At 49.7% G+C, this 24457-nt stretch overlaps 1 protein-coding gene across 1 annotated transcript in view; it reads right to left on the bottom strand.

Moving 5' to 3' along the window:
- Positions 1–24457, bottom strand: part of FRAS1 (Fraser extracellular matrix complex subunit 1) — a 1313599-nt gene that overhangs the window by 751623 nt on the left and 537519 nt on the right. The window contains exon 16 of the mRNA XM_078676362.1: positions 7804–8079. Coding sequence (XP_078532488.1) covers positions 7804–8079 — 276 coding nt within the window. The remainder of the gene's footprint in view (positions 1–7803; positions 8080–24457) is intronic.

Genomic DNA, 24457 nt, shown 5'->3' with positions numbered 1-24457 from the left:
ATGCTGGCTGATACTAAATCATGACCATGAGTAGGGCGACAATAAATACCAGTAACCAGTGCCTAGATAGGGGTAGACATGCACTCTACAAACGGGCGGGCGGGATTATGTTCCCGGGGACCCCAGCTGTGTTAACTCGTGAAAATAGAAACATGCACAGTTCAGCGGGTTGGCATGTATACAAAAAGGGTCTAATATGTTAGTACTAGAATGTACTAACACAACCTAGAGCAAACACATAGGTGTGGCCCCCTGCACCCCGGCAGCGTCTACTCAGGATCTCTTCCAAGATAGGAAACAAGTAGTAAAGTGGTGTGCGCTGCATGGGGCGAGTACGAAAGGAGGAGCATGCACCAGAACGGGGCACTGCACAAGCAGCAAAGGGCGAGATGACTCCAACAGAGGAGAAATAAATTACAATGCAGGCAGTAGTTCCACACCCCCACTTGCACTGGCAGCGGGACAAGCACGGTGCTCGGGCGCGCCCCAAAGTAAGGAATAATGACAGTGTAGTGGACGGGATGAAAAGGAAAATGTCCAATGCGAAAGTGCCACAACAAAATGCACAGTAATGTGGTAAAAGAATGTGTCCGGGATAACGTAATACTAATGAGGGTGGAGGTCATGGAAGTAACATATGTTGTATCACGCCTCCACAAGCGGCATCTGACTGTGTCCCAATTTCGAACTTCATGTATGACCCATGGTGAGAGGAGACGGTGCTGTAAAAGTGTGCCACGCAGAATGACAAGGACGGAGCAGAGCACACCATGGCTTTTGTGAGGAAGAGTGCCGTCAGAGCTTTCCAGACACCAGCCTCCTGGAGATACAGCTAGAGGTGGGTACCCCAGCGCTCGAGTGGTACAACAGCAGAGTGCAGGTCCACAGAAAAAGGAAAAGAGGCACAAAGAGATGACACAGGGTAGGGGGAGCCGCAGGAAGACGGAAGCCTCCCTGGCGGCGTGGCGGAAATAAATGGAGTATTGGTTTGGTTATGGAAACACATCGACAGGGCGGTGCGTAGAAGGAGGGCCACTCACTCTCAGATGCCTCACGGCTGGGTGAGTACGCCGGACGAAAAATCGGGGTAGCAAATGGAGACGGCACTCGCAGCCCAGCCCCCGCTAGACGGCAGGGCGCAGGAGAGACTAGCAAGGTAGTGAGTTGGACCTGGCTCCGGGAAAAGGCTACCCCCCACACGCAAAGGGGTGTGGAAAACAACAAAGAACAATCAAAGAGTGTAGGAAGGTGGATACCTAACTATGGTTACCCCAGATGTTTTGCCTTGTGTTTAGCTGGTTTTCAACTTAGTTGGCCTGGGATCCTGCTAATCAGGGCCCCAGGCTATCTGCTCTCTCTATAAAATGGACTCCATGTACCTTAGGCACATACATAATTGGATATTGGGTCACCTTATGAACCCCTGTATAGTGTACTATAGGTACCCAGGGCATAGGTGCATCCAAGGCCTATCAGGGGCTGCAGCATATCTTTTGCCACCCCTGGCTGGCCATCCAAACTGACCCAACAGGCTGATCAGTCAGCTGGGGCAAGGTTGTGTAATCACCCCTTGCTTAGGTATAGTATTCCTATATCTAACCTTATATCTAGACACATATGCACCTATAAGTCACTCCTATGGCAGGCCTTAACAGTCCTGGAGGCAGAGTGCGTGGTTTTATGTGAGATGGTGCTCTAGCATTAGCTGAGCCTGTCTGCAGCTTTCGGAACCATGTCCTTATAGCTGTTCTAGGGTATTGCCATACCATATACTCTTAAGTGCATTATGTACCTCGCGGTCAGATGCTAACTTTGGTTTGGCTTGGATTTATCAAAACATGTCGTGTGAGGTGTCATACGCTTTGGAATACTACCCCCTCGCCAGTTCTGGCAACGGGGGTAGCATTCCACCCTTCTAAAGGGAGAAGACATGTTACTTCCATTAATCCCGATTAAAGTTAACCAGAGCCTCAGCATCACAAAATGGATGCTGCTGCCACAGACACAAGTCTGACCTCCTGCTGCTGGGAGTCCTTCCAGCGAGAGAGGCTTGGACAATAGGTTTCCTGTCACAGGGAGGTGCTAGCACCACCCCAGACAGGAGATAGTGGATTGGGGCAGGGAGGGCTGAATGAAACGAGACACTGCCTGGGGCACACAAGGTGTCCCATGCATAGGCCAGTTCAAACCGGTGCGAAACTGGACAAAGGGAAAGGGGTGTAACCACCCCCTTCCTGGGTCCCACCCGTAGGAGGGACCTAGCAGGTAATCCAGCCCCTAGATTTGGTATATAGGTAGGACCTGTGTCCTTAGATTTTAGATAATCCTGACTGAAACTCTTATACGAAACTCTGGACCCTTCGACATCCTACTCGACGTAGAAGACTGAAGAATCTCCCTTGCGGTCAAGGAGTGACCACCCTGTGCAAGCAGGCACCATCAAGCGCTCAACGGTTTGCTTTGTCGTTGCTCCCGCCGGAGCTTGAACACAGAGCCTGACAAGACCCGGACTTCCAGACATCCAACAGCCCGATCCACAGCCACAGCAAAGCTGAGACCCGTGGAGGCGACGAGAGACGTAGGACCGGCCATCTTGGAAAAGCCAGCGAATTGCTTTCCGTACAACTTCTGAGGCACCCTCGAAGTTGTGCATTGGGGATTGAGAAGCCCCAGCCCCAAGCACCAACTGCACCGAAGATCACCTCTTCACACTCACCGAGTGCTGCGTGGTCCCCTTTTGCATTTTCCTGCTCAACGCGTCTGTCCGGTCACTTGCTCGTTGGCTAGTGGCCTCTGTGACGACGAACCTTTGAATTTCCAACGCTGGTCTGGTTGCTCCAGACTGGCCCTTGCTTCCCTGCGAAGGAGAAGCCCCTCAGTCCTTGCTGGCCTGAGTAAGAAACCATCTTCGATTCCTGCGTGGGTTGCATTTGCCAAGGCCTGTTGACTCCGAATCGAGATTCGACACCACCAACAGTGAGCGCCTTCGTGGGACAGTCCGTATCCAGCTCCTGGTCGTCGTCGACACCTCCTGGTCCACGTGGCTGCAGAGACAAGCTTCACGATATCACCTGATTGCTTCCCGACATCGCCTGGTTCCTTCCTGGTTCCTTCCTGGTTCCTTCCTGGTCACTGGCTAGTGACCCAGACTCTGTCCCCTCTGCTTTCAGGTACTCTTCATCCTCGATCCACCCTTGGATCCAACCGGACTCTTCTCTCCCGGTCGCCCGCAGCATCTTTTCTCCAAGGCTCCATAGAACTCCACGACGAAACCCGACACACTTTGACACCTATGCGCCCGCTTCCTGTGGGTGAGGTAAGGTAACGCGAGTACTGCGGTGCTCCTGTAAAGAGTAACTCTCCTAGTTTCAAGTGGTTAGTTTCTAGTCCAGTCGGAAGACTCCTAATTCTTTAACTTTCTAACTTTACGCACCCATTGACTTCTATGTGTACACAGGTATGCATTTAGACACTGCACCCGCATCCCGTGGGCCTCCCACTTCCTAACTGCTGTTAGTCCAGTGTAGCCCCAGCGATTACCAAGGCCCTAGGCCTTACCATTGTTTGTGACGTGGTTCTTATACCACTATTTTAGTTTATGGTTTAGCGGGCCACCAGGGCCTATCCATATTTGTGCAACTTTTGTATGTTATATTAGGTTACTTGTTATGCGCTTGTGCTCCTGTGCTCATAAAGAGTTAAGGGGATTGATTTAGAAATAAATACATATATATTTTGAATATATAACCTGTGTGGTGTCCTTTCATTTGGTATTAAAAGGTTTGCATATGGTAAAACAGCTGGCTTCACATGCCCTCTTGAGTTTAGCCTAAGACTGCTTTTGTCCATGCTACCACTAGGATAGCTGGTCTATAAGGTTGACTTTACAACCATCACCATAAGGGTTGTTTGGACTGGTGCAAGGTGCTCACTAGAATAGTGAACATCATATCCCAGGCCAACTTCTCACAACGAGCTGTCGGGGCGATTTACGACCCTAGGATATGCAAATGAGCAAAAGACAAACCAGTGATTTATGGTCAGCTGATGATTTATGATGTCCATACAGAATGATTTCTGATAACAAAATGATGACAGATTTGTGACCAAATGATTTATGACAGCCCGATGATTTATGACCATGAATTAGGGCGGCTGATTTATGACGATCAGGCAGAGCGATTTATGACAACAAGATGATGACCGATTTGTGACAGAATGATTTATGATGCCCGATGATTTATGACCCACAATTTATGATGTCCAAATGACACGGAGCGATAACCAATTGTGATAATGTATGATAATGATTTATGACCCGGCCTGAGAAGGTATCCAGGGGAGTTGTACAAATATGACACGTCATCTATACTAATATAATAAAGAGAGAGCCCAAACCTTTGAGGCAGGTAATCTCAGGAACCACAGCACCAATCACAACACCCAATACAGCATTGGAAAGGACAGTTGCAGCAGTTGGACATAGGCTATACAGCTGGCCACCATCTACATTATAAGGGGGAAAGAACGTTATGGGAAAAGTAGTCTGTTGTGGGCGTGGGCGTTCTCCTGGAAAGCCATGGGCGTGTGCATAGAGCGATGAGCGCGGCATGCTGGAACTGCCATCCCGATACGAGGGGGAGTTGCATTTACCATTTGGGCGTGTGCATGGGCGTGTGCATAGAGCGATGGGCGCGGCCTGCTGGGACTAAGAGGGGGTGTTGCATTTACCACTGATGTGGGCGTTGGCCGTTGACGCGATGTGGGGAGTGTAATTTCCATCGGATGGAGCCGAGCCGTCCCAATACGAGTGGGCGTCGTCCCAATACAAGTGGGCGTTGCATTTACCATTGTTGTGGGCGTTGCACGTTGACGCGATATGGGGCGTCTATTTGCCGTCGGCTGGAGCGGAGCGTCAGGTGGAGCGCACAGACACGTACGCGTCTGCAGCGGACACAAACGTTCCCATATTGCATTGAGGACACGGCTTCACAGTGGATGCATTCTTCGGCGGGGGCTGAGCCGGGTGATGAGGCGATTCTGAGTCGTGGGGCCTCAGCCGGGTGATGAGGCGATTCAGAGTACGTTTTTTTTAAAAACGCGGGGCCTGAGCCGGGTGATGGGGTGATTCAGAGTACATTTTTTTTAAAACGCGGGGCTGGAGCCGGGTGATGGGGCGATTCAGAGTAAGTTTTTTGAAAAACGCGGGGCCTGAGCCCGGTGATGAGGTGATTCAGAGTAAGTTTTTTTTAAAACGCGGGTCCTGAGCCGGGTGATGGGGCGATTCACAGAAAGTTTTTTTTAAAAACGCGGGCCTGAGCCGGGTGATGGGGCGATTCAGAGTACGTTTTTTAAAAAACGCGGGGCCTGAGCCCAGTGATGGGGCGATTCAGAGTAACTTTTAAAAAATAAATTGCCTTGCAAATTGAAAGCATTGCAGACATTCTATTTCATCCCCGGACAACGTCGAGACGGGCTGGTAGTGAGTAATAAAACTGCGGCCAACAACCACCACAAAAACAACGTCTGTTGGCTGTGTGTAGTAATACATGTACACGGGTATGGTACGGTTCCGGGAATGGGCGCAGTGCGGCCGTTATAGCAGAGGCAGCCCCCAAAGGGGGCCTCAAGGGCCGGCGCCTTAAAGGCCGCCCGAGCCCAAAAGGAACAAATCCAGTTTGTGCAGGTTAGCGCCACCAGAAACTCCCGCGCGGCGAAAAGCGCCCGGGCCCTCCCCAAGTACAAAGGGAAGATGGAAGGGGGGAGCGAGATATAAGGCGACGCTCCCCGTGGGCACCCTTTTTCATCAGGGAGCTGGGGGAGCGGCACCAACAATTTTGAGTCCCACCCACCCACACCTACAACAGCAGCGTCGCAGTGCTGACGGATGAAAATAATTAGGGGTGCAACGATTGGTGATGGAGACACACCGGGCAGTGTGTGGAAGGAAGGCCACTCACTTTTGGATGCTTCACGGCTGAGTGAAGCGGTTTAACAAGAAGGGGTAGAAAATAGAGACGGCACTCGCAGCCCAGCCCCTGCCAGACGACAGGGCACCAAAGAGTCCAACATGGTAGCGAGCTGAGGCCTAACTCCAGGAAGAGGCTACCCTCATACGATGAGACAGTAAAGAGAGAGCAAATCCAACCAAAAGGGGCGGAAACAAAAAGTGTATTGGTTTGGTTATGGAAACACACCGACAGGGCGGTGCGTAGAAGGAGGGCCACTCACTCTCAGATGCCTCACGGCTGGGTGAGTACGCCTGTCGAAAAATTGGGGTAGCAAACGGAGACGGCACTCGCAGCCCAGCCCCCGCTAGACGGCAGGGCGCAGGAGAGACTAGCAAGGTAGCGAGTTGGGCCTGGATCCGGGAAAAGGCTAACCCCCACACGCAAAGGGGCGTGGAAAACAACAAAGAACAATCCACAAGCTGCCAGGGTGATTTACGACCCTAGGATATGCAAATGAGCAAAAGACAAACCAGTGATTTATGGCCAGCTGATGATTTATGATGTCCAGACAGAATGATTTGTGATAACAAAATGATGACAGATTTGTGACCAAATGATTTATGACAGCCCGATGATTTATGACCATGAATTAGGGCGGCTGATTTATGACGATCAGGCAGAGCGATTTATGTCAACAAGATGATGACCGATTTATGACAGAATGATTTATGATACCCGATGATTTATGACCCACAATTTATGATGTCCAAATGACACTGAGCGATAACCAATTGTGATAATGTATGATAATGATTTATGACCCCGGCCTGAGAAGGTAACCAGGGGAGTTGTACAAATATGACACGTCATGAGTAATAAAACTGCGGGCCAACAATTTTTATTATATAATCTCACAATATACTACCAGACTGGTGTTACGCATTATTCTGAATATCTTGCCACATTATGTTATATAACAATTAATTTAATTGTCAATATTGCATCTATTGTTTGAGCAACTAAACCTAAAATAACAGGGGGCCTAGATGTACAAGGAAGAAAGTGGCAAAGTTATTATTTTAACATAATTGTCTGCTCTAGACCTTCTTTGCAGTTCCCACAAGCGAGTCCCAAATGATTTACAGGAACAAGCTGAAAATATGGCTGCATACAGCTTTCTTTCTGAGGTCAAGTACCATACAAGGTGCAAACGGACGAAAAGTAGTATAAGTGTTTAGACTCTTTAATGGAAAGAATTGCTAAACTTCTATTTCACAACTACAAAGCCATTGCTACCATTATTCTGCGATAAAATGTGCAATTGCTTTCAAATAAAGCACCCACAAACCTGGGCATAAACATGGGATGGCTCTCTCAATGAACTCCTGTAGTTGATCAGACTGGCAAAAGTACATACAGTGAAATATATTCCTCCTTGTTTTTATTTCAGAATGATTACTTAGAAGTGTTCGTCATCATTCAGATATCATAAATGTGGCTATAAATCTACACGCAGAAACAAATATATTTGTGAAAAGGTTTAAACAGCTACATCATAATAAGTAGTTTACTCTATCCCATATAGCAAAAAGCCAACTGTTATATGCAGACAACCAACAGCGATATGATGCAGTACTAAAGGCAGTTTAACATAACCCATTGTAACATAAACTAGCCTATGTGAAGGCAATACTTTTCATATGCAAGGGATTCAATATTCCTAATCATTACAGTCGGAAACACTCCTTAATTTTATGCGGTTAATGTAACAAAACTTCCATCTCATACTTCCTCATGCATAAGGACACAAATCTGTTGGACTTTATCTGCCTGTGAGCTCATCCGCACGTACCATCTGGTTGACCGCTGTATAAGGCGTGCTATCCGTAATGGTTTCAAATGGAGATCTGGCCCCATTGGCATCGGTGGGGGTTGCTACTTCCCAACTGAATAAGATGGAGGACTGGTTGATGCCGGCGTCATCACAACGTTCCTTCATAACAACATAGTTGGGGTAGTGAGGGTCACATGGTGTCACACAGACTAACGGGTAGCCCGGCGATGGCAACTTCTTGACACCCTCTTTGGTGACTTCTTCCACGTGGTCATAATCAGCCAAGGATACGACCTGTACAAATGCAAAACAAGACAAGATCTTTACAAATCAGGATTCGTGAGTAAACGAACTATAAATATAGGAGTGAGAGATAGGTCCAGAAGTCGTAATGATTGCTTCTCAGCACTATGGGCCAGATGTAGGAAGCCTAATACTGGTCGGTAACGGCCGAAATGACCGAATTTCGGCCGTTACCGACTGGAATTAGGCTTTTCAGATGTAGGGGCCTAAATTAAGGATTCGGTAATTTACCGAATCGGTAATATAAAGAATCGGTACATTACCGAATTCTTAAATATCGATTCGGTAAATTACCGAATCCTTAATGTAGGGAGCACTCAAATGAGTGCTTTTCCCATTTTAGGATTCGTTATTTACCACCAACTACAAGTTGGTGGTAAATAGCGAAAACCCCAAAAGAAGTAATTTTTTGCAAATTATTACTGTGCCATGTGGCAGACATACATGCCCTTAGGGCATGTATATGTGCCACATGTGCACCCATACACAATTCTGGGGAGCAACAGGGTGTCAAAGTGACACACTGCCACCCTTCAATGTGTTCCCCCTTTTACTGATTCGGTATTTACGGATTCAGTAATTCCCATTCATTCCTATGGGGCTCTTACCGAATCGGTAAATACTGATTTGGTAGTTACCGAATCTTACTGATTCGGTAATACTTACCGAATTAATACCTACATCCCATTTACCGATTCTAAAATACCGAATCAGTAAAATTCGGTATTTTAGAATCGGTAAATCTGGATTACCTACATCTGGCCCTATGCCGCTTAACAAGAGTGGTCCGGGAAATAGACCAGCATTTCCCAACCCAGCCGTTTACTGATACTGGGAGCACTGTTAGCTCCACCAGCAGGGAAAATCCAGCCCAAAACGAGTTAGGCAATGAGGGTCTCCTAAGAACTTAGGAAAAAAGGGTTATCAGTAATTCCTGGTCCATTCATCTGGCAATTCTCCATTTTGGCTCAGACTTTTACCTGGAGGGATAAAAACTCCAAGTATAAGTAAATCTCATTATTCTGATGGGGCTGATAACTGCTGTTACCGTCCCCTTCAAAACTAAGTTGCCTTTAGTAATGGCAGGCTGTGTGTTTTCTGTTGCTTATTGTGACAAAGCGGTTTATTAGTTGGGATGTATTGAGGTCCACTACAAGAAATAAAAGCACTACCCTGTTAGGTCCCGTAAACTGTTTCAGTAATTTAAACCTGAGCTTAACTCTTGGTAGCTATGGCACAGTGCAGACAAGCTTAATTAAGAGAATACGTGTAAAGCATTTAGTAACAGCAAAACAGTTAAAAAAGTAAAAAATACAACACAATAAATATCCCACTCCAATTTATAAAAATAGAGAATATTTTATTGAAGAAAATGATACCAAAATGACAAACATCCAATACAGGGAATTAGAGAAATAATTAAAAAAAATGTAAGTTGGGGGCGTGGCCAAGATGGCGACCTAGGCGGCAGCAACTCCCGAGGGCTCCCCGTGCTGAACTCACCCCGGGGGCTAAATATTAGCTAAATCCTCCCCTGCGGAGTGCCACGGGTGGTGTGGGGGTCGGCAGAGCCCTCGGAGCCGTCTTGGAGTGCAATTCAAGGAGCGGGCACCTTCTTTGGAGCGAACAACATCCCGCCGCTGTTTGCCGAGTAATGGCGACCGGGGGACGAGTCGGTAGCCTAGAGTTAGCCGTGAGTGGTGGCAGAGGCCTTGAATATCTGCGCCTTTACCAACAGCCTGGCGACACTCCGCTGGCCCCGGTTTCCAGCTCGGGGAGGCAGCAGATTCCGCGCAGCAAGGTAGCTGGCCGAAGGCATCCCCGAGGCCGACGGGGGGCAGGCGTGCCGGAAACACCGAAATCGGGCCCACCCCGGCATCCCGCGGGGCCTCCTGTGTCCGCATCGAAGATGTCTGCGCTGGAGCGGACTCCCAGCTGGCAGCTCTGAGGCCGGTACACACCTAAGGAGAAGGGACGGGGGCTGCGGCGCGATGGAGGACAGCCTCGGAGAGGTTATTGGGAGCCATTTTGTGAGGGCGCATCCGACGCCCGGACGGAGTTGTGGTTGGCAAAGAGGCGGTGGCCGACACGCCCGCAAGGCAGGAACCACTGACAGGAGCCCCCATACCATCACAGCAGCAGCGGATCAAGCTACCCATAAGCAGTGGACCGTAACCACAATGAGCGGACCCCAGCAGAGACTGGGAGGCCTCAACATATGCCCAGTAGTGATATTACGGGCCCCACTCCAGGTACGTCGAGCAGCGCCTGCAGCGGAGTGCAATCCCTTCTGTCATCGTTGGCTGGGCAGTGGCACTCGGGAGGCAGGTCGGCCGCCCAGAAGCAGAGGTGGGTTGCGGCGAGAGGCCTTGGGGCTCTGAACCGGTATCATCAGCCCGGCGTCATCCCAACTGCCCAGGTTTCCAGCACGGAGAGGCGGTGGAGTCCGCAAAATACAGTAGCCAGCCGAGGGCACCCCCGAGTTCTGCTGTGGGTCAAGGGTGCCAGCAGCGCGAAATCGAGACCGGGGCTGTGGGGCCTCGACAGACGGAGGTGGGCCCCACTCCTCCCGGTACCCCACGAACCCTGCAGCATCCGCACTGGAGAGGTGGGCGGAAGTGTGGTCTTCAGGCGGGCAGTGAGGAGCCAGGCAAGCTCCCCAGGTGAGGAGATTGGGTTCAGCTTTCTCCGTGCTGAAGCTCCTGAGAGGCCTATAGGTGCCATTTTGCGGGAGCGCAACTGACATCCGGTCCAAGCGGCGGCTGGAGTGGAGAAGGCGGCCGGCAAACCTGCAAGGCAGAGCACCATTGGCAGAGGCGACGGGGGTGTTCCAAGGAGCCCCAACTCCACTAGAATAGAAGCGGAGCACTCAAACATCAGGCGGAGGGTAAGGGCTCCGACGAACGTTCCCCGACGGAGGCCAGGAGGCCCCAGCACATAAAGGGCACGGGGAAACGGACTCCCCGGTAGGCCCCCCAGTGACCATACAGACCCTGCTCCCTGGGCACATCGCGCAAAGCGGAGAGGCTTGCTCCTGGGGCCTCGGTGGTGGGGGCACTGCTGGGGAGACATGAGTGTGCACAGCAGACAGGTGCCTCACGTTCGTAAGAGCCCAGACCAGTGGGCGGGTGAGATAACGAGCCGTGCTTTCGGACTGAGAGGAGAACGCGGTGGAACATCGCCCAACGCGGCCGGGTGAGGGGCACGAAACACAGGAGTTGGAGCAGACGGAGCAATATGGCCAGCTCACAGAAGAAGGGGGATGCACACTCCCGGAGATGCTCAGCAAGGGCCCAAATAAAGGGGACAAAGGACCGCCGTCTCCAAATGCGGTGAAACCACATAATGACATGAGCGAGGGTGAGGTGCCCATCACAAAATCATTTCTAGAGTCCTTGTTTAATTCTCTTCGCGAGGACTTCCACGCACTGAAACAAGAGATGGCCGGAGAGGTCCGAGAGATTAGCCGAGAGGTGGATGGTCTGGGCGAAAGATTGGCAGCGGTTGAGGAAGCGGACCAGGCCAGGAGCGAGGAGGTGGAACTAAACCAGGAGATCATAAGACTCAAGGACCAACAGGTCGATCTGCAAGTACAGACCTAGAAAACAGGTCGCGACGGAACAACATAAGGGTCCGGGGGATACCACTCAAAGAAGAAGGAGCAAATGTCGCTGGTTACCTGCAAGGCCTCTCGGGAGATCCTGGGGGAGGCAGTGGATTTTGACATAAGAATTGACAGAGCACACAGAGAAGGGCTGGCAAGGCAGGCACCCGCACCCCACACTGACATTCTCGCTTTCCTACCCGATTTCCCGCTCACAGAACTAATCTTACGGGAACCGAGGCAGAAGCAGCCCATTCAATACTTAGGACATCCCGTAGCCTTGTAACAAGACCTGTCAGCCATCACACTCCAAAAAAGAAAAGCGTTTAAAGTCTCCACGGACTTCTTGAGTGACAAAGGGATCCCATACTCTTGGGGACATCCCTTCCGCCTAATTTTCAAGTGGAATGGTGTCTTGCAGCAACTGCGATCGCTTCAGGACACTTGTGTCATGTTGGGCATCGAGCAGACAGAGGGGCCTGCGTCTCCAAGACGGTCACAACATGCCACCAGAGGAGGATGGCAAACGGTTCATCGTAGATGCTCCCCTGTGACGGATCAGAAACCGGACCCTCACACCATAACGCAGGAAAGGGCCTTGGCAATCCAAGAGGTCGCTAAGGATACTTCACCAAAGGCCTGAGGAGATACGGGGAGGGGGATTCTAAAGCACATCTGCATTGCTAACCCGGGGTGGGGAATGGGCGGGGGGCCACGAGGGTCGTCAAGGCAGCTCGCTTCACCAGGTAAATTCGCCGCAGGCCTTTGGGGCGGACTACCAGGCCTGGGACTATGCACGCAAGTGGGGGTAACGACGTTGCCGTTAAGGAGGAGGGGGGGCTAGGGGTGTGGGAGCTTCGACGGGGCAGGGAGGGGGAGGTGGGGATGGTTGGGGGTTGGTGGGCTGGGGACAGGGAGCGGAAGGGGGGAGGGTTGGGGGGTGGGCTCCGGTGTGTTACATTCTAAGGGGGCGTGGGCAGAGCGGGGGGGCTGGGGGCACCTCCTTACAAATGCAGAGCCCCAACAGAGACTGGCCATGGCTGAAGCTAGCATGAAGGTTCTCACGTTAAACATAAAAGGGCTTAATAACCCTATCAAGCGGAGGGCAATCATATCCTTCCTGGAGAATTCTGGGGCTTCAATATGTCTGCGAAAAGAAACACACCTGCTCTCCAGGGACTGGCATCGCATGCGCTCCAGGGCTTTCCCTCAGCAATACTTCTCCTCCACGACAGAGAAAAAAGCGGGGGTAGCAATTCTGTTGGCTAAGCACTTTAAGGGCCAGGTGGGAGACAAGATCGCTGAGATCAAAGGCAGGCTCCTGGCTTATACGGTTCAAGTGGGGGGGAATGTTCTTGGCTATGGGGTTGCTGTATGTTCCTAACACAAAGCAAGAACCCTTCCTCAGTGGAGCCCTGGCAGATGTACTGGCGTATCAAGCAAAATACACATTAGTGGGAGGTGACATTAATCTGGTGATGGACCAGGATAAAGACCGGTCAGGCCAACGCTATTGCTCTACAGGGGCGATTTCACAGGAAGGCAGACAATGGCTGGCCAGCAGAGGGTTCTTAGATCTTTGACGGGAGGTCCCCCCCAACTCCACGGGGTACCCGTTCTACTCACATGTACACCTCACCTACGCACAGTTAGATCACCTCTTGGGATCCATGGACCTAGCTCCCTCAGTCTCAGACGCAGACATCACCCCTGCCAGACGCCGGCGTCCTCCGAATGATGTGTTTTCATTCCTTAACTGACGTTTCCTGAAGGAGATCTACAACCCTGGTGATCCCCGGACCCAGTACCGGTCGGTGCTCCCGCCGTTCGCCCATATTTAAGTTCATTGGCAGAAAGTCGCTACTGTGTCACCCCCTTTTCCACGTTCCACCCGGCCAGCAGCCTCTGTGCGCTGATTACAGAAAAGGACCTTTACAGTCCACGTCCTGAGGAGAACCTTGAACTCATCATTGGTTCGAAACGCGTTGACTCCCAGCCTGTGATAAGGAAGAAGGGTGCAGCTGGGGAATAAGTAGCATCACTGGCCCTGCCCCAGCCGTCCAATCCTTAAAAATACCTTTTCACAGGTTCTTTGAGATAGGCAGGAAGTCCGCATTATCTGTTTTTTCCGCCTTTCCATTGGTATATAATTTAAAGGACTGTGTTGCTTTTATGGAATGTTTTGTATGTTTCAATATGTTTGTATATAGTAACGTGGCTCTTGGTGTTCTGAATTTTGATAATTCACTGTGATTTACTTAGTCATTTGAATTAATTTTTCACTTGTATATATTGTGCACACCGATGTCTGTTTGTTGATTCAACTGCTTGACAATTGTGCCCTTCTTGTCGTATGAGAAATCAATGAAACCAATATCAAAAAAAGATAAATAAATAATTTCCAAATTAATTGTGGCCCACGTAGCATTGATAGGCTGGGTGGGGCTTAAATTTGTCAAAAATCGAACCGGATCAGCCACCCTGTTCTGTTTGGCGATTATTGAGGTCCGGGCTGGTCAGGGATAGGACCCAAAACCTCCCTTTGTTTACTGACATCACCCCGGTGGCACTTTCAGATCACAATGCGGTCACACTTCACATAGGGGTCCCGCGCACAAAATCACACAAAGGCAGGTTGCGCCTACGGGAGACACTGCTACAGCGGAAAGGGGTCACCCAACAACTACGCCAAAGCATCATAGATTCCGTAAGCACTAACGATAGCGTAGACGTACCGGTGACAGCAGTTTGGGGGGCACTGAAAGCGGTGGTGCGCGGCGTTCTCATAGCTATTGCAGCGGCCGAAGCGCAGGAGCGTAGGGACAGGAGGCAGGCTTTAGCAGTGCAGGTGTTAGAATTAGAGCGGGTACACAGCAGAACAAGGGCCCCTAGAATTTGGCAACAGCTAAAAGCAGCAAGGGTACAGCTTGCGAGCCTGGATCTCGATTGGGCAGAATACGCAGCTCTACGTCTCCGACATACATACTATGTAGGAGGCGATAAAACGGGGCGACTACTGGCAGCAAGCTTAGAGCTAAGGTCCAACGCTCAAAAATTCTCGCTCTCCAGGGCCAAGGAGGACTCATGCTTGTGGAAGATGAACAGATAGCGGAAGAGTTTCGAGCATTTTACGCCTCACTCTATGCTGCAGACCGAGCCGTGGACCCAGAGGGAGGAGACACCTACCTCAAAGGAGCATCAGTTACAGCCCTTAATGAGGCTAGCGCGCGAACTCTGGACGCCCCAATAAGGACGGAGGAAGTAATATTGGCAATAGCACGCCTTAAACCTCTAAAAGGACCAGGGCCTGACGGATTCTCCGCAGGCTTCTAAAAGGCTTTCTGCCCATTGTTGGCACCTGTGCTTACCAAACTGTTCAACTCCTTCCAGGGGCCAGGCTCCATTCCCCAGGACATGCTCGCGGTAGACATTATCTACCAAACCATGCAAGGACACTTCGCAGTGTGCCGCCTGCCGGCCCATTTCCCTGCTTAATTTAGACCTCAAAATCTTCACAAGGATTCTAGCAGCTAGACTGGGGCCCTGCCTGCCGGGAATCATAGAACCCGATCAATCGGGCTTCATCCCAACAGACAGTGCAGTGATAATACTAAGCGACTTTTGCATGTGATAGACAAGGCCCATTTTAACGACGTGGACGCAGCTCTCCTATCGGTAGACGCCGAGAAGGCGTTCGACAGGGTGGACTGGCGGTACCTGGACAAGACCCTGGCGCGCTGTGGCATTGGTGACCGCTTCCGGACTTGGGTCGCCAGCTGTTACGACACTCCCCAAGCGTCCATCCGGGTTAATGGCATAGGCTCGCAACCCTTTGACATCATGCGGGGCACTAGGCAGGGGTGTCCGCTCTCACCTCTGCTATTTGCCCTTTATATCGAACCATTTGCGCAGAGAATCTGCGATCACCCTGACGCCCAGTACAACCAAAACGGTCGAGCATAACTACGTAGCACTTTTTACTCAAATTCAGGGGGACTTGAAGAGGTGGCAGCAACAACCGCTCTCCTGGCTGGGTCGGGTGGCGGCGATCAAAATGTCCTTGCTCCCCAAGATCCTCTACCTGTTCCAAACCATCCCCGTCACCCCACCGATAGGGATGCTTCAGAAGATGCAAGATGCGATACGACACTTCGTATGGGCCGTTAAACGAAGACTCCCGGAGATCTGGCCAGGCGAGCTCCTAACGAGGGGGGTTTGGGCATCCCAGATCTTCTCTGCTAATTCCAAGCGACACAACTTCATTATTTCCTGGAATGGAACCGCCCAGAATCAGAAAAACGGAGGCTATTTCAGGACAGGGCAATTGCCCAAATGTCGCTGTGGAAGGTGCCCTTTCTGCATCGCGCGGACAGGCCGGACGGCCTATCTTTAACAATCACCTATCACTCGCTCACTACTCAAGGTGTGGGATGCGGTGGCAGTCAGTAGAGGTCTCACCACTTTCCCCTCGCCCATGTCGCCAATACTCGACAGCCCGATCTTTCCTCCAGGGATGGACCAAGGGGCGCTTCGCCAGTGGTGGGCATCGGAATGTAGGTCGGCCTGACATCTGTTTGATATGGATGGCTTTATCCCACTTGACACCTTGAAGGAGATGTATACCCTGATAGCACTGCAGCGGTTCCAGTACTTCCAGATCCGCCACTGGCTCACGCAGGGGGACACATTACCACAAGCGATTCGGAGGCTGACAGTCTATGAGAAATGGCTCATCATGAAACAGTCAGATAGACAAGCGATCACAGATCTGTATAAGATGCTGAGCCCTCCCAGTCTACCCTGCGTTCCGCTGGTCAGAGGCGTTGGGAAGCAGAGCTCGGACGAACTCTGACGGATAAAGAGTGGCAGGACATTTATTAGAGGGCCCACCACACTGCCAGAAACATGGCTAGCAGGGAGTCGGCTGTTAAGATCGCATATTACTGGCACCTAACGCCGGCGAGGCTACATCAGAGTAACCCAAGCCGCAGTTCCGCATGTTGGAGAGGGTGTGGCAAGGAGGGGACACTGACACATTTGTTATGGGAGTGTGAGGGCGTAACAGATTACTGGACAGAGGTGCTTCACGACATTATTACTCACTTCGAGACAGAAATTCCTCGCTTCCCAGCCTACACATTACTAGGCCTCCCCAACGCCTTAACATTTCCACTTAAATCGGTAAGGGGCAACAAATGGGGTTGGCAGTAGGAGCGGTGACACAACACATACTCTCCCTCTGGGGTACCACGAGGAAACCTACACACGTGGGGTGGCTTCATCGGCTGTGGTATATAATGGGGACGGAGCGGATTCAGGCAACACTCACCCAAACAGTAGATTCCTTCACCACCATATGGCAACCGCTCATTTCTCTTTTAGCTAGGGAATTCAACTAACTTACCTGTCCGAAATACCTCAGAGTGCTGAGACTCACAGATGCATTCGCCAAAAACCCAGCTCCTCGAGATAGCAACAACATCATTACGCTCGGTGTGATGGGCCCCGGAAGAAATTGCGACACACCGGTGTGAGAAAATGGATCTATATATACCGGACAATAATGCAGTACAGTGTGTATAGAGTCCACCAACCCCAAAGGTATAACAGAGGTTAAAGTCAGAACTGCTCTTACTCTCCAAAGTGGTAGCTTGGTCGAGCAGTAAGGCAGTACCAGAGGACAGTGTAAAGCATTTGTTGTGCACACTCAGTCAGCAAAAGGTTTCACACACTCAAGAACTGAACTCCAGGCCAATTGTTATTATATCCTTAGATATAGTTGATTTATTTACCAACAGTTATAAAAATATACTTTTCAAGTTATGAGTACTCTCATGTAAATACTTTGTAGAGGAGCAATAAAGTTTGAGCTCACAACAATTACATGATAGCTAGTAAGCAACACAGTTCTGAAACACACTCTAGCATTGAGCTCAATGGGTTTTTCACAGGTAAGTACAGTTGATTACTTTATGGATTACTTTGGTAGTTCCAGGACTAGATCTTAGATTCAGTCCTGGGGTCTAAACTGAAACCAGATTAGCAAAAACGTTTTAGTTACTGTGAGGAATTTTCCTGAATATAAAGCGGTTTTAAAACTTCACACTTGAAAACTTTTCAAGGTAATTCTGGCAATGTTATTCAATGGGAGGAAATTCAGGTTACAGGTAAAGTACGATCGCGTTACTTTTGTAACCCAGCACTAGTCTCCTAGGGCCAGCACTGGGGGATTAACTCAAAACAGGTAGGTAATTGCGTTTCAGTATTTCGTACGCTTTGTAAAGAATATTTGCAGTTTTCAAAAGTAGACAGAAGAAATTTCATAGAAAAGCAGAAAATGGGTCCCTTTGGAGAAAATACAGGTTACTAGTAAACCTGCTAGGGATTACTTTTGCGGTTCAGTGCTGGGCTGAAAGGTACAGTACTGACTTCTCTCCTGATCACAGGTGAGTATTTTCTAATTTGGACTTTGGCTGATTTTATAGGAATATTTTCAGTTTTCAAAACTTCACACTTTGAAAATTTTCGAGTCAAAATGGGTCAATGTTATCCAATGTCAGGTAATTACCGGTTTCCAGGTGAGTACTTGGTTGGTGAAGTTAGGGTTCTGGGCATAGACTCAGGGGTCCCCCAAGGTCAGGTGAGTACAGTTAGTTCAGTCCCAGCAGCACAGGGGCGGCCGGGTGCATAGGTAGGTAGGCCCAATGTTATCCAATGAGGGTAAGGGGGCCTTCGGTTGGTGGCTGCTGGCTAGCAGGCCACGCAGCTCTGGGAGCTGGGCTCCTGGTCACCTGCTCAGGGAAAGGGGGGGGGAAGTACGATAGGGCAAAGAGGTCACTGCCAGCGGCTCTCGGGCGGCTGGGTGCAGGGTGCTTTTGAGCCGACGGGCGCTCAATGTTATCCAATGAGGATCTTTAAAAAGAAACAAAGGCTGCAGGCTCGGGGACGGTGACTCTCCAGGGGCGACCAGCACTTCGAGAGGTAAGTTGGGATGATGGAGCACAGGTAGGTACCCCAAAGGGACTCACAGGGGGCCGCAGGGTGCAGGGGTGTCTTTGGGGGTCGGAAAAGCTTACTCTCGGCTGGTCGCGGTTGGGGTGGCCCCTGGTTCTGAGCCTGCAGGCGTCAGCTGGTTCGTCGAGGAGGGTCTTTGGGCACTGGACTTCGGGTCCCAGTCACCGGGGGGACGTCCTCGTGGTCTTGGTTCGGGTTGGCCCGGCCCGGGCTCGGCTGGTGCAGGGTGGGTTGGTCCGGAGCTACCTGGTTGGCACCAGGTGGGTTGTTGCAGCAGAGCCTCTGCTGGTGGGAGTCCCAATCTTCGAGAGGGTCAAGGCAGGCAGGTCCTCAGGGTTTCCCAAGGTTGCTATCAACGGAGGTCGCTAGGATTAGGCAGGAGTAGGTTCCAGGATCAACATGCCGGTAGGGCTGGGGCCAAGTCAGTTGTTGTTGTCCTGTTAGCAGCTGCGCGGCGGGTCTTCTTCTTGACCTTCTTTCTTCTTTTGATATCGGGATCTGAGGAAGGAAGGTTCAGGAGCCCCTAAATACTAAATTTAGGGGCGTTACAGGTAGGGCAAGGGCAGTGACCAATGGGTCCCTGTCCTGGGGTGAGGGCACCCCCTAGCCTGCGCCTCTCCGGTGGGAGGGGGGCAGGAGCCTAGCCGGGATTGGGCATGGCTCCCCATCTGCAAGATGGCCAGAGCCCGGGTCGTGCTTCACCTTGCCTCCTCCACCTGAGGGGTGGAGTTGGCAAAGGTTGGCACACCCTCCTTCCTGACGTAGTTTTTCCTGCCAGTCTCCCCGCCAGAGTGGGGGTAGAACGGGTGGGGGGGCAGTTGCTGGGTACAGCAAATGGCCTGGAGAAGCTCTCAGAGGCGGTATGCCTTTGAAGCTTTCCCCTGTCCATCCTGAGGGAGGAGACATAGCACTTCGCCTAGGATGTGCATTTTTGCGGGCCCAGGAGAGCGGGGGGGCTCTCCACCCAGGGGTCCAGCAACATGTCTGCTGTGTGGCAGCCTCTGCAGCCACTCAGCCCAAACGGGGATTGTAGGTTCGGGTTTTGGAGGGCATCTCTAAGATGCCCTCTCGTGCATTTTGCATTAAATCCCACACTGGCATCAGTGCGGGTTTAATGTGCTGAGAAGGTTGGTACCAAACTTGTCAATCTTCAGTGTAGCCATTATGGTGCTGTGGAGTTCGTAAATGACAACCTCCCAGCACCATATACTCTTAAATGGCATCACTGGACTTACAGTGCCCAGGAATGGCCCGGGGTACTGTAGGGGCACAGGGCTCATGCACCTGTGCCCTCACCTCTGGCATAGGGCACCCAGCGAGAGGGGTGACTGAAGTATGTCAGGGCAGTGGGTTCTGTGGGCATGGCACACAGGGATGTGTGCCATGTCGACTCTTGTTTTAGTTCTGTACTTAGGCACTCCGCCTGCAAAGGCAGTGTGTGGGTGCCAGGGTACAGGGCCCCTGAGGGTGGCACAATAAGTGCTGCAGCCCTCAGGGGTCTTCTATGGTCACCATGCCCTGGGTACCTAGGGTACGATTTACTAGGGGCTGACAGGTGGCCAGAGATGCCAATTGGGTATTTTGTTTCAGCATAGTTTTTCTTTTTTAGGGAAGGAACACAGGCCCTGGGTACCTGATTGGCAGGGACCCAGGGCACACTCAGTCAAAGCACATCAGCAGTTCAGAAAAAAGTGGGGCATACCAAGGCAAGAAAGATGGCACTTTCTCACAACCGGGGTGTGGAGGAGCGGGGGGAGGGGTTGTTGCTGTTGTTTGTTGTATGGGTAATTGAGTGCCTTATCAATAAAAGCTCCACCATTACGCGCTGTCATGGACACACTGGAGTACCAAGTGGTACACTCCGCTCCTTGACCAAGGCTGGGGGGTGGTATGGTGCGGGTACAAAGGGCGGCCGCCGGGGTATAGGCTGGCTGTACCGTAATGTGTTTAAAGCAGTGATAATCAATAAAACAAATTTGAACACCAAAAAAATTGTCGCCAAAATAGTGCCAAAAGCACAAAGCGCGAACTATTTTGGTAGGCTGGGACGGGAGACTACCTTTACATCGCGGTCATCACACCGGGATGCCATTACAACACAGTTGTTACAACGACCACGTTGTTACCACGCAAAGCCATTACTACGCAAGTCATTCCATCGACTTGCAGTAGATGGTGCGCTAACATTAGGATTAGTATAGTTTACTATTCCAACACCTTCCCTACTGTTACGTAGGCTGGAATTGGAATAGTAAATTTCTAATGTCAACGCGCCATCTACTGCAAGTCGATGCAATGACTTGCGTAGAAATAGCATGCGTGGTAACAACGCAGTCGTTGTAACGGCCGTGTTGTAATGCCATGCGATGTAAAGACTCGCGTTGCTACGAGTCAGTTACATTTGTACCTGATCCTTGGTAAGTACACGATGGCCCGCCCGGGTGCGATCCAGATGGCCTTCATGGACCTATCGTCCGCGTTTGACTGCAGTAATCGGGTCAAGCTGTGGCAGGCCATGGGGGTGGGGGCTCCCATTGTGGACTTCCTGATGGACGTGCATAGAGAAAGCAAAGCAAACGTCAGATACTCGCAGGACCCCCGGGTATCCAGGACATTTGATATCGAGAGAGGGGTGAGGCAGATGTGTATCCTTGCACCCTTCCTGTTTAATCTATATATCAATGCCCTGGTAGCGTCAGGGGCCGACTTCCCGCATGTAGGTTGCAGGGGTCTCCCTGTCCTCCTATATGCGGACGACGCTGTCCTGATAGAACACCAAGAGGTTTTCAACGCCTCCTGGATGCCTTACTGAACTTCATGGTGTCTCGTGACCTAAAGATCAACAATGCCAAATCGTACATCATGCAGGTGGGGCCACGACAAAAGAAAAAGTTCTGTTTCTCAGTAGGCTCCGAGAAGATTCCCACAACTCCTGTCTTCTCATATCCAGGGGTACTCCTGGATGAGCGCCTGAAGTGGGGGCCTCTCATTCAAAGGAAATGGGGGGAGTTCACCAGAATAGTGGGTGCAATTTTCAGCTTTGCTGCTAAGATGGGCAAACGTCCAATTGCAGCGATGGTGAACATTTACAAGGCAAAGGGCGTTTCAGCCGTAAGCTATGGTAGTGAATTGTGGGGGTACACTACGGTAGACCCTTTGCAGGTGGTAGAAAACACATTTTTAAAACGCCTTCTGGCTTATCGAACCTTATCGCCCATGAAGAATTGGGGATCCCTTTTTTATGTGACGTTCTCGCTCTGCGCCCTTTAGTATTTTGGCTTAAGTGCTGGCTCAACACGGATCTAAAACTAACCCAGCAAATTATGACAGACTGTATGTCCTTGGACCATATGTCCCGAATCCCATGGCTATGGTATATTAAAGGTTGCCTTTCAGAGTTGGGACGTGCTGACCTCTTTTCAAATCCCCTAACCATCAGAAGAAAAGATGTTGTATCTGTTAAAGATGTATTTCTGTCTAGAAGGAGGTTGGAAAGGGACGCTCAGGAATTATGTAAACCCAGTGTCCGTAAATACCTGACCTTAATAAAGGAGCGCTCAATAGAGCCCTATCTCTTGGGGACCCTGACTACCTATGAGCATTTTTTACTGACCTGGTTCCGGTTTGACCATTTTAACCTTTTGATCGCGGCGCCTAAGGGGTCCAGAAGAGGTCAAGTGTTAGCACCCTGTGTCTACACAAGACCTGCTTCACTTCACGTTCTGCTGTAAATACTATGATGTGCCCCGGAGACACGTTTTACTTCCCCTCTTAAGGAGACTTAATTTTAGTCAGGTGCGCTCAGCACTTTTGTACCTCCAGATGTTGAAACCGGAGTGCATTGTCTTTATTGTAGGTTACCTAAAATCATTGATGAGAACCAGGGCTTGTCTAGAATATCAGCCAACCATGGGGGTTGTTGTATCTTTTATTATACATATGTGTTTTATGTGTTTATCCGGAGAGATATTGATATTTAACTTTTGTATCTGTAGCATCATACTCACGTTTCGGAAAACATGAATTTGATATTTTTAATGTATGTATCCAAGGTGTGCATATTTTTTTTTATTATTATCACTTTTATGGTTTACTTGATGTAAAACCGAATAAAGTTTTATGAAATTTAAAAAAAATGAGTCATATTCGCTGGGACCTATGTGTAATTTGATTAACCAGGTTCGACTGGTCGTTTGGCAGTCCAGGTTACTCCGTCCTCCATATTACAAGTCCATTATATCCTATGGTACTTGTAATACAGAGGACAGTATATCTATCAGGTTTGTGACAGAGTGACCCGGTCGGCAAAAACTCTAAATTAGGTCCTTAAGTCTTTTTTCGGGAAGTCAAAATCCTGCAGTGGAGCAAGGCAGCGGACTATATCCGAGGAAGTCCTCACAGAATAGGATATCACTTGTAGAGTGCACTCATACCAAAGGGTGTCAAGGCGCTATAGCAGACGTAGAGAAGACCGAAAGAAGGCACATAGACCACAAACTAGGAGGAAAAAAACTGGTTTTAAGTGCGCATGGGCATCGACTCCATCTCCAGATTGTTTACGCCATAAAGAGTGATGATGGAATTAGTTAGAAATAGAAATAGAAAGATGTCCATTTGTAATGTAAGATATTACTGCAACAGATACAGGTATCCAGGGAGGTGGATGGTCGTTTATGAACCTACAGCTCTTCATGCCAAGAACAGATGCATACTGGTAAGTAGCATTTTCCGTTCAAGGCATATGACCTGTAGATTGTATACAGTATGTGAGAAAGTGACTCTATATAGACTGAACCAAAGTAAGGTACAGTGTGTATAGAGTCCACAAACCCCAGAGGTATAACAGAGGTTAAAGTCAGGGCTGACCTTACTCTCAAAAGTAGTCACTTGGTCGAGCAGTAAGGCAGTACCAGAGGACAGTGTAAAGCATTTGTTGTACACACTCAGCCAGCAAAAGGTTTCACACACTCGAGGACTGAACTCCAGGCCAATGGTTTTTATATCAAAAGATATAGTTGTTTTATTTTTAGAACCAACAGGTATCAAAATATACTTTTCTCAATTATGAGTGATCTCAGGCAATTACTTTGCAGAAAGGTAATAACTTTGCAAACACAATAGGTACAGGGGTTGCAGTAGGCAACACAACTCTAAACACAGTTTAACATTGAGCTCAAAGGGTTTTTCTACAATAATGCAGTTGATTACTTTGTTGATTACTTTTGTAATTCCAGGACTGGATCCTAGATTCAGTCCTGGGGCCTAAGCTAAAAACAGTTAAGTAAAAACGTTTGGGTTATTGCATTGATTTTTAAGGAATATAGAGGTATTTTAAAAGTTCACACTTAGAAACTTCTCAATTAAAATCTAGCAATGTTATCCAACGGGAGAAAATTCAGGTTACAGGTACAGTACGTTCTTGTTACTTTTGTAATCCAGTACTGGGCCCCTAGGTCCAGCACAGCGATCTCTACTTAAGACAGGTAAGTAATTACGTTTCAGTAGTTAGTACGATTTTTAAGGAATATTTCAAGTTTTCAAAAGTAGACACTTAGAAGAAATTTCATAGAAAAACAGACAATGGATTAATATGGAGAAAATTCAGGTTACTAGTAAACCCGGTTACGATTACTTTTGCGGTTCAGTACTGGGCTACAAGGGACAGTACTGGCTTCTCTCCTGATCACAGGTGAGCACTTCAGAATTCAGGATTCGGGTGATTTTATAGGAACATTTTAGAGTTTCAAAACT

Source organism: Lissotriton helveticus, chromosome 2_1 (genome assembly GCF_964261635.1).
Source record: "Lissotriton helveticus chromosome 2_1, aLisHel1.1, whole genome shotgun sequence".
Taxonomy (NCBI): Eukaryota; Metazoa; Chordata; class Amphibia; order Caudata; family Salamandridae; genus Lissotriton; species Lissotriton helveticus.
This window is presented reverse-complemented; position numbering and strand designations above follow the sequence as displayed.